Genomic DNA, 12,864 nt, shown 5'->3' on the forward strand with positions numbered 1-12,864 from the left:
CAAAGTGTTTCATCTGACACTATTGGCTAGTTTCAACTGTTTGTTGAATTTCAAGCGCACATTTTCATCACCTAGCACGTATGGCATAATGCCATAATAAAGAACCAAACGTGAGATAATACTGTACTGGTACTCAAAGAAAACTGGCATCCCGAAAACCATGGAAAACCATGTAGAAAAGCTTAATACCAGGTAGGAGCCCACTTTAGTGTAAATATGGACATACAAATGTGCACATTAATCCAAATTATGCATTTTAGTATGGTTTATGAAATTCCAGTGCTTGTGGAGTATTCTGATGTCCTGTCTTCTTTATGACATAACGTATGTTCTGTTTATGCTATAAATGCATGAAGATATGTAAATGTCCACTTGAAGATGAAAAAGCAGTCAAATTTGCACAGTAGTATCGAATAAAATGTTTGCTTTCAAATATAAATATTTGGAAGCAGAATTTTGCAGATCTGCCTTCCATGAAAAACAATGGTTTTCGAACACACAACTTTTTGCAACACTTGTCTGGTACCACGTCTAGGCTTGACGTTATTTCTTAATTTGTGTAGTTTGTGTCTTAAATTTATGAAATGCCATTCTTCGGTAAATTGTAGACTGGCAGCACACCATGTTTTATCATTGTAACTCCCCACTAGGCTTTACATTTACTCCTGGAGTAGAATATGAACTGCCAGTTATACAGTTTCTTGGCTTCACAGATAAACTTGTTAATTTTTTTATACCGTTTGAAAAGTTACAAAAACTTGTCCTTAGTCCTGGTGTATATGAACAACGGTTATTTTATTTTTGCATAAAATTTATATTCCTTTTTACTAGCCTTTTGCAAGGCTGCATGGATGTAAACCTGATTGCAAATGCTAGATAACAGTATTGTAGAGTACGAATAAAAGAATCCATGTTATAGCAACCACATAGCAAAATATTAGTGCAGTACTTGGGTTGTAGAGCCTAGTTTCAAAATTAATATTGTTCCTAGGACTACTTACTTATTTTGATTCCTTACCTGGATAGAATGTGATAAACAATTTCCCTAGGTACAGTTATTCGGCATGTGCTCTCCGAACAACGTGCTGCAATGCTGCACATGGTTATGTGATGCCCCACTATGCATGCAATTCCAATGAGAAATGCAATGAGAGGTGTATGAGCAGAGCAAACACCAAGCATGGGCTTCCTTCGTCACTGTAGCTGCACATGCACAGTAACGCCTGTTTTCTGGAGCTCTGGAAACTGTTCAAACGAAACCATTTCTACTAAGTCGTGGGAAAATATTGCAAATGGTGGTTTGAGAAGCATCCCTTTCAAAGTAAATTTCCTTTTATGCGAGATGAATTATGTTACATGTGACAATGTGCAATCAGTTTCTTAAATCATTATGTCTGAATCTCATTCAAAACTTAACACTTTGAGGACCAGCCACTTAGAAAAATTTCGAGCACAGAAGACTAGCTGTCATTATTTAAAATTTTTACCGTCGCATTTGTGTTTGATATATATCTTAAAAGGTAACACAAGCAAAAAGGATCAATATTATATTTGAAAGCTTAGTTTTGCTTGTAGCTATACTACTTATTAATGCAAACCATTAACATCTCTGGTTTTTGTGTTTGCACTACTTAAGTGGTGGTGCTGTTGGCTTGCTACATCCCCTGTCCTATGCTCTGAATATCTGCTGCCATTGGCTGGTGAGATTATGTAATAAGAGCTGTGATTGGGTGGCAAAAGCACATAGAAACAATGATTGCTTTAGAAACTAGTGTGCTGTGTTTGATGGAGTTCACATTTACTCTTTCGTAATAAGAAAATAAGCAGTGTGCATTTTGCTGCCAATCAAAGATCATTTCAAAGTGAAGCTGTTTTGGTGTATAAAACTTTTACCTTTCAAAGAATTGATAAATTTTACAACTCCGAGGGAAAGTATACTGTCACTTAACATAGAGAAAGTGTCTTTTCACTCTGGAAAAGTGTCTTTTCACTCTGGAAAAGTGTCTTTTCGCCCTGGAAAAGTGTCTTTTCGCCCTGGAAAAGTGTCTTTTCACTCTGGAAAAGTGTCTTTTCGCCCTGGAAAAGTGTCTTTTCGTCCCAAAAATCTAAAAAAAATTTTGTCTTGTCCATGTATACACCCTATCTGTGGATTAAATTCATTTCTGTAAAATATAATATAACACAAATTTAAATTGCAAACACAGACAAAAGTCAACAGGAGCTTCCATCCTTAGCAAGATGATGTCAACTAATGCAGTGTAAGCAGAAAATAAAGATAAGGTGAACCTTGCTGGGAGGAGTATTTTAAACTTCGTGCAAGCTAGGAAAATGAATTCAACATAAATTAACAGAGAAAATTTTCATGAGCATAACCAAATCGGAGATTCAGTTCTCATCTAAAATTCCAAAATTTTTTATTGGTAGTGGGCTTGGTAACAAAAGTGAAGGAAGGAACAAATGGAACACCAGTATAAAATTGCAGGGCTTGGTTAAAAAGATGGTGGTGCCTGTGCACATTGGCTGAGAACACTTTTTCTGATTCTTGTTTTTTCTTTGTACTCAGCAAGAGCGCCTTTGTGGACATATCAGGGGGTGTTTTTGTGTTGCCAGACCACATGGAAGTCATGAAAGCAGCTACCTCCACTTTAAATTTCATTCGATCCTAATTGTGTGACATGTGAATTCTTAGAGAAGCTAAAGTGGAAGATGAGCATTTAGAATGTGTCTTGCAGTATCTTTCCAAGACATGGTTTGCAAGTCAAATGTTCAGCCTCTGTATGATCAGCTGGTGAAGTTCCATTTATCCCAGAAAGCTATTTCTTTTGACATTCGTTTAAACTGTCTTTTTGTGTCAGAAAATTCAGTCATTCCTATTACCATGGGAGTAATTATGTAGTGGATAAAGATTAGTGACAGTGTTGCTACATATTTTTGCTTTGCAGTGTTCATAATTAATTATTTATAGTTGTAATTGTGACTGTATTAGAATTATTTTTCAGAGTGATTGGGGAATTACTTATTTCAGTGTGTTCAGAGTTAAATGGACATAATGAATCATTTGTGTGATTACAGTGAGAAGTAATGATTTGTCTCTGTAGGAAAGTAATCATTTTTGAAATGTGCGTTAAAAAGGCTTAAAGATATTTTCTTTAAGAAAGTGTGCCTATTCATTACTTATTTTTGTCTGTGAAATTTTGGTGGGGCTATGTTGATGATGATATGGCTGAAAGATCATTGAAATGAGCATGGTGATGAGAACTGGAAAATTTAATTTGGCTCCTGTTGTCCCACAGTTGTATTGCTGCATTGGGCTCCATCTAAGTTTATTAATTTTGTGGTTACTTGCAGTTTGGCATTTATTAGACATCCTTTTTCTTATTTTTACCAGTCACAATTGAACACTTCGGTTTGTTTGTGTCTAGGTGAAACATTGCTTCCATTGGAGTTACTTTTTGAAAATGTTTCCACACTCAAGTTTTTGGCAGAAATATGATTTCTTTGTTTGTCAGAGAACTTCCACATTTGCTGGATTCCATTATCTAATTTATTTGTTCTTTTCTAAATCACTATTGCTTTCACTTGAGAGTCCATCATTGGAGGTTCATTGTGCTCCCTCACATGCTCTGCAGTGGGATGTAATGTAAGGTAATGAGTTTTAACATGTTGAGCTTCGTGATCTCTTCTGTTATGTGATAATTCATAGATCTCAAAAAGAATTAGCATCCTTTATGTAAATTAAGTGTGTCATAATCCTATTGCTGAAGCTTAAGCGTTTTGCGCAGTGCAGTTGTTATATACAGGGCTATTACAAATGATTGAAGCGATTTCATAAATTCACTGTAGCTCCATTCATTGACATATGGTCACGACACACTACAGATATGTAGAAAAACTCATAAAGTTTTGTTCGGCTGAAGCCGCACTTCAGGTTTCTGCCGCCAGAGCGCTCGAGAGCGCAGTGAGCTAAATTGGCGACAGGAGCCGAGAAAGCGTATGTCGTGCTTGAAATGCACTCACATCAGTCAGTCATAACAGTGCAACGACACTTCAGGACGAAGTTCAACAAACATCCACCAACTGCTAACTCCATTCGGCGACGGTATGTGCAGTTTAAAGCTTCTGGATGCCTCTGTAAGGGGAAATAAACGGGTCGGCCTGCAGTGAGCGAAGCAACGGTTGAACGCGTGCGGGTAAGTTTCACGCGTAGCCCGCGGGAGTCGACGAATAAATCAAGCAGGGAGCTAAACGTACCACAGCCGACAGTTTGGAAAATCTTACGGAAAAGGCTAAAGCAGAAGCCTTACCGTTTCCAATTGCTACAAGCCCTGACACCCGATGACAAAGTCAAACGCTATGAATTTTCGGCGTGGTTGCAACAGCTCATGGAAGAGGATTCGTTCAGTGCGAAACTTGTTTTCAGTGATGAAGCAACATTTTTTCTTAATGGTGAAGTGAACAGACACAATGTGCGAATCTGGGTGGTAGAGAATCCTCACGCATTCGTGCAGCAAATTAGCAATTCACCAAAAGTTAAAGTGTTTTGTGCAATCTCGTGGTTTAAAGTTTACGGCCCCTTTTTCTTCTGCGAAAAAAACGTTACAGGACATGTGTATCTGGACATGCTGGAAAATTGGCTCATGCCACAACTGGAGCCCGACAGCGCAGACTTCATCTTTCAACAGGATGGTGCTCCACTGCACTTCCATCATGATGTTCGGCATTTCTTAAACAGGAGATTGGAAAACCGATGGATCGGTCGTGGTGGAGATCATGATCAGCAATTCATGTCATGGCCTCCACGCTGTCCCGACCTAACCTCATGCGATTTCTTTCTGTGGGGTTATGTGAAAGATTCAGTGTTTAAACCTCCTCTACCAAGAAACATGCCAGAACTGCGAGCTCGCATCAACGATGCTTTCGAACTCATTGATGGGGACATGCTGCGCCAAGTGTGGGAGGAACTTGATTATCGGCTTGGTGTCTGCCGAATCACTAAAGGGGCACATATCGAACATTTGTGAATGACTAAAACAACTTTTTGAGTTTTTTGTATGTGTGTGCAAAGCATTGTGAAAATGTCTCAAATAATAAAGTTATTGTAGAGCTGTGAAATCACTTCAATCATTTGTAATAACCCTGTACTTGTAGTCCCATTTGTGAACTTTAAAGGTAGCTTGCTCTTGACATTAAAAAGTATGTCATTTGTTTGTTTTTCATTTCAAATTTATGGTATGTGAATTGTCAAGTATCATTGTATTCTTAAGATCACAATGTGCTAGTTTTATTAGCTGTCATAATTTGCACAGACATCAGCACAACATAGCTCTGTCTTCTCGTCTTTTGCTTATTTTTTTTTTAGTATTAGTCACGCAGTGTGAGTGAATGGTGGGAAGTAAACATTCTTGATTTAACTGTTCACGTGTAACATAATTTTTGTGTTGAGATACAGGCTACTCTTTTACAATACACAGATGGAAAACATTGCTTATTTGAAGAAGACATTAAAATAATTGAAATTATTACCTTTTTATATGTAATTTGGTGTGTGTGTGTGTGTGTGTGTGTGTGTGTGTGTGTGTGTGTGTGTGTGTGTGTGAGAGAGAGAGAGAGAGAGAGAGAGAGAGAGAGAGAGAGAGAGAGAGAGAGAGAGAGAATGAATTTATTTTATTTTATTTGTGCATGGTACCACTTGTGTAAATACAACATTTTATTTCAGCATGCCCAGAGGAGCTGTTTAACAAATTGTGTCGTGCAACTGTTGCGAAGTTCATAAAAACTTTGAAGGAAATTAATATTGCATTTGTAGCATACGAGGAACAGGTAAAAACATCTTATGTAAAGTTTTTCCCATTGTGGGAAGCTTTGATGTATCACGTGCTGTTGTTCCTGTTTCCCACACAAATCTGTGTGCATTAACACATTGAAGCTAATTTTTACATGATTTTACTGTCATTAATTTTGTGTGTTGTCATGACTTAACCGTGTGTTCAGATTTATCACAGCTTGGTTTCATTTCCTTTGCATGGTTTAAAGAACTTCCACTCATATGGCTCTTGGGAAGCAGAAATCTGTCACTTTTTGTGTACCACTTAATTAACTCAAACATAATGGTTTTAAGAGCGAAGTTAGTGCATGGCAAATTTTCTTTAGGGGAAACTGACCTAAGTATTCTTTGTGATAAATCATTTCACCAGTGAGACTGTTCTTTGGCTTCATCTGTTTCTATATGTTCCACTTAATATTCAGTTCACAGTGAAATGTCTTCAGTAACAACATGCTTTGTGCACAGCTTTATTGTACGATGACTTTCAGTAGATGTGCTGGTTCTTTTGAGTATGGCGTGTGTTCACTTATTATTATGTTACTCATTTATATACTTACCCTGAAATGCAGTCACAGGGATAAAGCAGTTGTTACCTCTTTAGCAATTGCATGTGGAAGGGAAGTAAAATTCTGTGGTATTAAGAATTCCAGTGAACACAGCACTCATTTACATTGCAACTATAAATTGTTAAATGTCTTAAGGCATATGGTGTCACTGAGTTATCATTAGTGTCCAAAATGTTGAATCTGCTACTCTGAATGTAGTATGAATGCCAGAAATACTGCCCCAGAACATGGATTTCTTTTCTGAAAGCTTAGTGAATTATCTTATAAATGTTGGTGTCTAATGAAAATTTACTCAGATACTTGGCAGAACTGCTGACATTTTGTTGTCTTTCCACTGATGTACTGTTCAATTTGGCTGTCATCCAGGCTGATGTCTCATCTGGGTGAAACTCTGAGCTTTTATCAGTTCATGGATTGGCTGTTTCTGTGAAATCAAGTGCAAAATTCCAGATCTGACACGAAGTTTCTTTTGTGACTTATTGATGAGCGCAGATGTAGTAACGGGCTGATAAGAACTCGAGGTGGCTTCTGCATAGTATGATTATTTTGTATGTGGGTGCACCATCCAGAATTGATTGTCCCAATATATCTATTCTTCACTGAAGCCTAAAGTTCATTTTTGTCATTGTTTCTTAAGCAGTATTCCATTGGATTGATTACATGGTTTGCACTTTGAAAGCTGTATGGTTGACTCTCCAGTTGAGTCATACGAAAGTGAAAAGGGCATTATTCAACAATCTTAACTAGAAAGCATGGTGGTAGCCGAGACAAGGGTACCATAAAAATTTGATGTGGTTTATGTCAATTAAGTCATTTAATTGGTTCTGGTAGGGTATGGTAAGCTGTGTTTGTGAACATTTATTTGGAGAATCAACAACTACATTTCTATGATGATGGGTTTGGAGTAGAATTTGTTTGTTAAAAAAATAAAAATAAATGTTGGAATGCTATTTAATCTTTAGGCTCTGCTGTGGATGGTTGAAATGGATGTAGGGGAGTGTCCTACATACCATTTACCTTCAGAATTCGTATTACTGTTGTTGGCTGCTTCACATGTGTAAAAATCCATGACAAACAAATGAGTTTTGTTGTGGAGGAGTTATATATTCTTCAGTGTCACAGTAAAGTATATGTTGTCATAGTGTTGAAAAATCTTCTGTTAAGTGTACCCAAAAATGAAGTAGTGGCAAACATTCAGTAGTAATTAAACTTGAAGATCTATGGCATAGGAATTCCACAGTTGAGGGAATTAATCCAAGGGTAATGCAGCAAGAAAACAGCATAATTATACCATGAAAAACTTTGTTCTCATAAAAGTACAAATCAAAATATTTGGAAACAAATTAATTATATTTGCATCCTTAGTGATTACTGTTTTAAGAGTATTAGGTCATGGTCTATAGCATGTTTTGTGACCAACATTGTCACCTACTGTAGGGGGCAAACACAAAGGCTAGAAAGACTTCATTAATTTTCGAACTTAAAAATACTCAACGAGACAAACTGTTCAGTTATAACTGCACATCAGTTGGGTTGTGATGTCACCAGACCACTGCCGAAACAGAATGTACTGTGATCCAGTATAGCATGTATAATTGACACACACACACACACACACACACACACACACACACACACACACCTGGAAAAAAAAACTTGCAATAAAATGAATCTCTACAAATAATGTTATTTATTATGAATATTATATGGGTGGTAGAGTACTCTTAGACGGACACACAAATGATGTTAACAACTTGTTTAATTAACAGGACAGAAATATAAAATTTAATGTTGGATATGAAAACAGTGCTAGTATTGACTTCCTAGGCCTCACCATGACTAAAGGCAACAACTGACACACAGCGAAACAGTAGACACCACCACACAGAGCTGATCTTGCCACCTTACAAAATACAAATATTCTGTGTACAGAGCACTAGTTAAGTCAGTAATATAAAAATGGATAAATACACGAATCACAACAAACTGTACATCATCAGACAAATAGCTGCAGCAAATTGCTATAACAATACAGTTACTGACATCGTACCTAAAAGAAGAAAACAAAAATAAACAAACTGCTACACAGAAAATAAAAAGAAACCTACTGCTTGGATACAACAAAACTCTTGTACAAAATAGCAAAAATTTTCAAGTTGCATGACATCAACGTAACTTTCGCAACACACACTGAGACACAACATAAAACACAGATACACACATGTAGTAGGCATGTACAAAAAAGTGTTATTACATGCAAAGGCGTATATGTAAGTCAAACTGGGAGAGACTTAAAAAAAATAGTGCCACACAATTAAGCTAAGTCAGCAGTAGCCACAGACATTAAGAACACTCACCGCCCTTTGTATTATTTCATGAATGATCTACATATATTACATAAAATGGACAAAGGACACCGAATGGACTAGAAGTTTTCATTCATGGCACACTACATCGTAACAGTTTCATAAATAAGTTATAAAGTAACAATATAAACTTATTCAAAATTGTCTCCAATGTGGAATACTTGTTTTATTAATATAGGCAGTTAACTGAAAAATATAATAATATCTTACTGGATAACCAATGAATACCAAATAATCATAATATCTAATATGTGCCTTTACATCAATATGCCAGTATAAAAAAAATAATTTTCACACATAAAAGGGTGGAGCCCCTCTGCGCCCACACCGGCATGATGCCAACACAAAAGGTCTATTGCCATCTCTGCATATTAGTTAGTTTTCACTAAGTGAGGTCTCGAAGAATGTGGGTACTGCGATCTTTGCATACGTCTGGTTATGATTAACTATTAATATGTGCTCATCTGGAGATAGATTGGGTCAAAAGTTGAACAAAGGGTAGTGATTTGAAGGGCAGAAGAAAAAGTGCCAAGGCGAGAGCCAACAGAAAAAAATCTCTGCAATAGTTTGGTCAGGCTGTAAGAGAAGTAACGATTTTCTTGCTACCTGCGACAGGTCATGCAAGGGTATGTTTTGTTAGTAGGTATGATGCAGGCAGATATAGACATTGTGGAGTGGTGATACTCAATGCCTGCAGCTGGGTGCCTTTGTTGGCTTCTCGGTCGGCATCAGCATACCTGTAACAGTTGGGTTCATCATTGGTTAGTGGCAGACAGGTCGTACATTAGATTCACTGTGTGGGGTAGTATTGGCAGTTTGTTTGTGCGTTTGTGTGTGAGGTTGTCGGCTTCCCTGCTATGGCCTGTTGGTCGGCTGTGACAGCAGTGGCATATCAGTGTTGCTGATGTGCAGGGGCTGGCCAGTGTTGTCTTTAGTGAGTGTTAGTAGCTGACCATAGATGGTTATGCCCTAGCTAGGTATGTCTTTGGCTACTTATGCTTCCACCTATGGTTGTGATCAGTTTCCCAGAGTAAGGATGAGGGGATTTTTAGTGTGTCTCAAGTTCCTGTATAATCGTGTGGCGTTTTTCGAAAATTTCCTTGAGGGCTTCAAGGCGGTATTCATTGTGAATATCCATGGTGCGGCTGTAGAGTGGAGCATTGCTAATGATGCGTAGCAATTTGTTCTGTACGATCTGCAGGTGGTGCAGTCATGTAGGAGCTGCATATCCCTAGACATTTGCTGTGTACGTCATCAGAGGTCTAACCAGTGTCATGTATATGGACCTTGACACCCTCCTATTTAGTTTGCTTTCAGTGTTGAGCATTGGATAGTCGTTTGAACCTCACGTGCACTCTGTTGGCAATGTATTCTGTGTGGTCCCCCCCCCCCCCCCCCCCCCCCCCCCCCATGTAAGTTTCCAGTCCAGCCACACAAGAAGTTGTCTTGACTTTCTCTCGGAAATGTATTAGGCATGCAAGTAGTGTTACCTGTCTATAGCATTGACGTTTGCACAGCAGCTTTGGTCTGTGTGTGAACATAACTGCTTCACATGTGTCAACGTTCCAACTAAGGCTCAGCAGTTATTTTCATACCAGCTGAAATAAATTTATATTAGCAGTTAATTTGTTGGACTGTAAACATCTGAATGTGAAAGTGTTAAGTGAAGTTGTGTTTATTATGTGCTGTGTGTGCCAGATAAATTTCCAGTGAAATGTAAAGATTAATGTACATGTAACTGTAATGCACTTGATGATAGCAAATGTCATACTTACAAATATTAGTAAAAGTTGACTGAGGTAGTAATTGACCGTACATTCACTGACCTCAACCAATTTCATTCGATGTGGATGTATTAAAGTTCGTGTTTTTTATTTTCTATAGCCCATCTGTACATCCCAGCATAGACATATAAATCTACCTTTAATGATATCATCTTGATAAAACTGTAGTATCAGAGAATTAAATTTGGTGGTTCCCTTGTCCCATTACTATAGTAAGATATATAGAGAGACCATAAAAATTCAAAAACACTCAATTTTAACAGAACAAGAGGAGGACTGAAACTAGACAAATTCTGACTGTTAGTGCTAAATAAAGCAATGAAAAGTTAGGCACAGAAACAAATTACCAAAGATATAAGTACTGGCTGTGTGGGCAAGCCTGCATTGTATGATCATATATTTTTGTTTTCCACAGTAAAGAATAATACATATTGCACAATTTGTGGTTGCACCTGTTAATGGCAATATACTATTTGAAACTGTTAGTGTGTAGAGCTCAGAGAAATACTGCTAAAGCTCATAGGTTTCTCAAGTGACACATTAGTGTAGCTAAACACCAAAACTACAAGGTGTGTTTAAAAAAAATGTGCAACATTCATAATTTCTCGTGAATGGTATGTTGGAGCAAAATACGGTTGGCAACCCTGCACCCACCAGTGTTGAATGTGTAACTGCTGGAAGTTTTGTTGTTGTATATCTGTTAGTTATTGTTCAGTGCTGTATTGAGTAGAATGTTGTTCTGTAGGGTTTGTGAATTTTGAGATGGCAGGGTTAGAGGAGAAATGATTCTGCATTAAATTTGGCATGAAACACAAGGAAATGTTTACAGACACACCAAATGCACCAGAAAGCCTAGGGTAGTGATGAGTGCTTAAGCTGTACACAGTGTTACAAATGGTTCACATGGTATAAAAATGGCCATGTGAAAGTTAAAGATGACCCTCACTCAGGATTCTCTTCAAGATTACTGATAACGCTCACCTCGGGGATGTCAATGAAATTGTATGTGCCAATCGAAGACTGACTGTCCGAAAGATTGCAGAAGAATGTAACATTTCAGTTGGATCATGTCATGAAATCCTGACACAGCATCTTGGAATGCCTCATGTTTATTTTCAGACTGTAACAAGAACTTGAAGTGATACAGGACACCATTGACTTTAGTATGACCAGAGAATATGGATGTGTAGTGTGGCATCTGTTGCTGCAGTTATAACATTTATAACCTCTCCTATTTCAAAACGGAAAAATTGCAGTAAGTTCATTACACTGTTGGGAGATTTCCATCTTCACCTCATTTCCTGTTACATGTTTGTCCCAGAAGTAGCTTAAATAAGGCAAAAAAAAAAAATATCCAACCATTACTCTAAACCAAGGGGTCGTAAGAGTAATTTCTTTTGACATTGACATGCTTGTTGTATGCTCAGTGGCTTGAGCAAGAGATTGAGACACACATAAGTGACAATTGTGACAGATTGGCTGTGATTTCGAACTTCTTGTCATTGTTTGTGTCTTGTTTTTAGTCTTTCTTCCCCTCTTCGAAGAGAGGCAGTCAAAAGTACCTCACATTTGCCTGTTGTTGATTATTAAAATGTCATTATTTTTGTAATATGTCACAACTTTTCAGTGCTTTTTATTGTAGAAAAAGAGTACTTTTTATTGTAGGTAAGGGTGAATGAGGAGCAGTTGACAGTGTTCAGAAATACTGTTCTCAACCGTGTAGTTGATCCCATCCTTTATTATTGTCACTGAATTCTTATTGACTGGGCAATGATGACTTAAAATTGAATTGAATAAATAGTCGTAATGCAGATAATCTTGATATAGGCATTTTCACATGTGCAAACTGTTATGATCACTGTATTAAAAAATTTGATTACTGAAATCATTATGTACTCAAGATTTCCAATATATGAGTTACTACTCTTTTCATCTTATTTCCTGCTCATTTAAATACCATTATATCTGCCTCGAAATAATTAAACTTCATTACTAAATCAATATCAAATTTATCTTCCAACTTTGTCAGACCTTTGTTATTCCTCAATTGGTTCATTAACAAAATAGTTCTTTAAACATCATTCTAACATAGCTAGGTCTGCAGGTAATTATTATTAACACAAACTTTAATTTTTCATTTCGGGACACTCGGATTGCACAACATTTGGAAAGGACCCTGTCTAGGTTAGTTGTGAGGATAATTAAATGATAGGACAGTTCTGGTAAAATTTAAGTTGTTATTGAACAGTATGGAACAAAAGTAACACTGGTCCATACGAATACAGAACTAAAAGTTTCAACCTGTTCGTATCGATGCGGCGGTT

The 12,864-nt window shown here is 37.3% G+C and overlaps 1 protein-coding gene across 3 annotated transcripts in view; it reads left to right on the forward strand.

The window, feature by feature from the left end:
- LOC126183622 (protein ROP) overlaps positions 1-12,864 on the forward strand; it is a 100,314-nt gene that overhangs the window by 27,620 nt on the left and 59,830 nt on the right. For 2 of the 3 annotated variants that reach the window (XR_007536778.1, XM_049925740.1), the window contains exon 4: positions 5,717-5,820. The exons of the other annotated variant lie outside the window; for it this stretch is intronic. Coding sequence is in view for 1 of the 2 variants with exons in the window: in XM_049925740.1 (XP_049781697.1) it covers positions 5,717-5,820 (104 nt within the window). In the remaining variant the exon portion in view is untranslated. The remainder of the gene's footprint in view (positions 1-5,716; positions 5,821-12,864) is intronic. 3 annotated transcript variants of the gene reach the window in all.

The sequence above is a fragment of the Schistocerca cancellata genome, chromosome 4, assembly GCF_023864275.1.
Source record: "Schistocerca cancellata isolate TAMUIC-IGC-003103 chromosome 4, iqSchCanc2.1, whole genome shotgun sequence".
Lineage (NCBI taxonomy): Eukaryota > Metazoa > Arthropoda > Insecta > Orthoptera > Acrididae > Schistocerca > Schistocerca cancellata.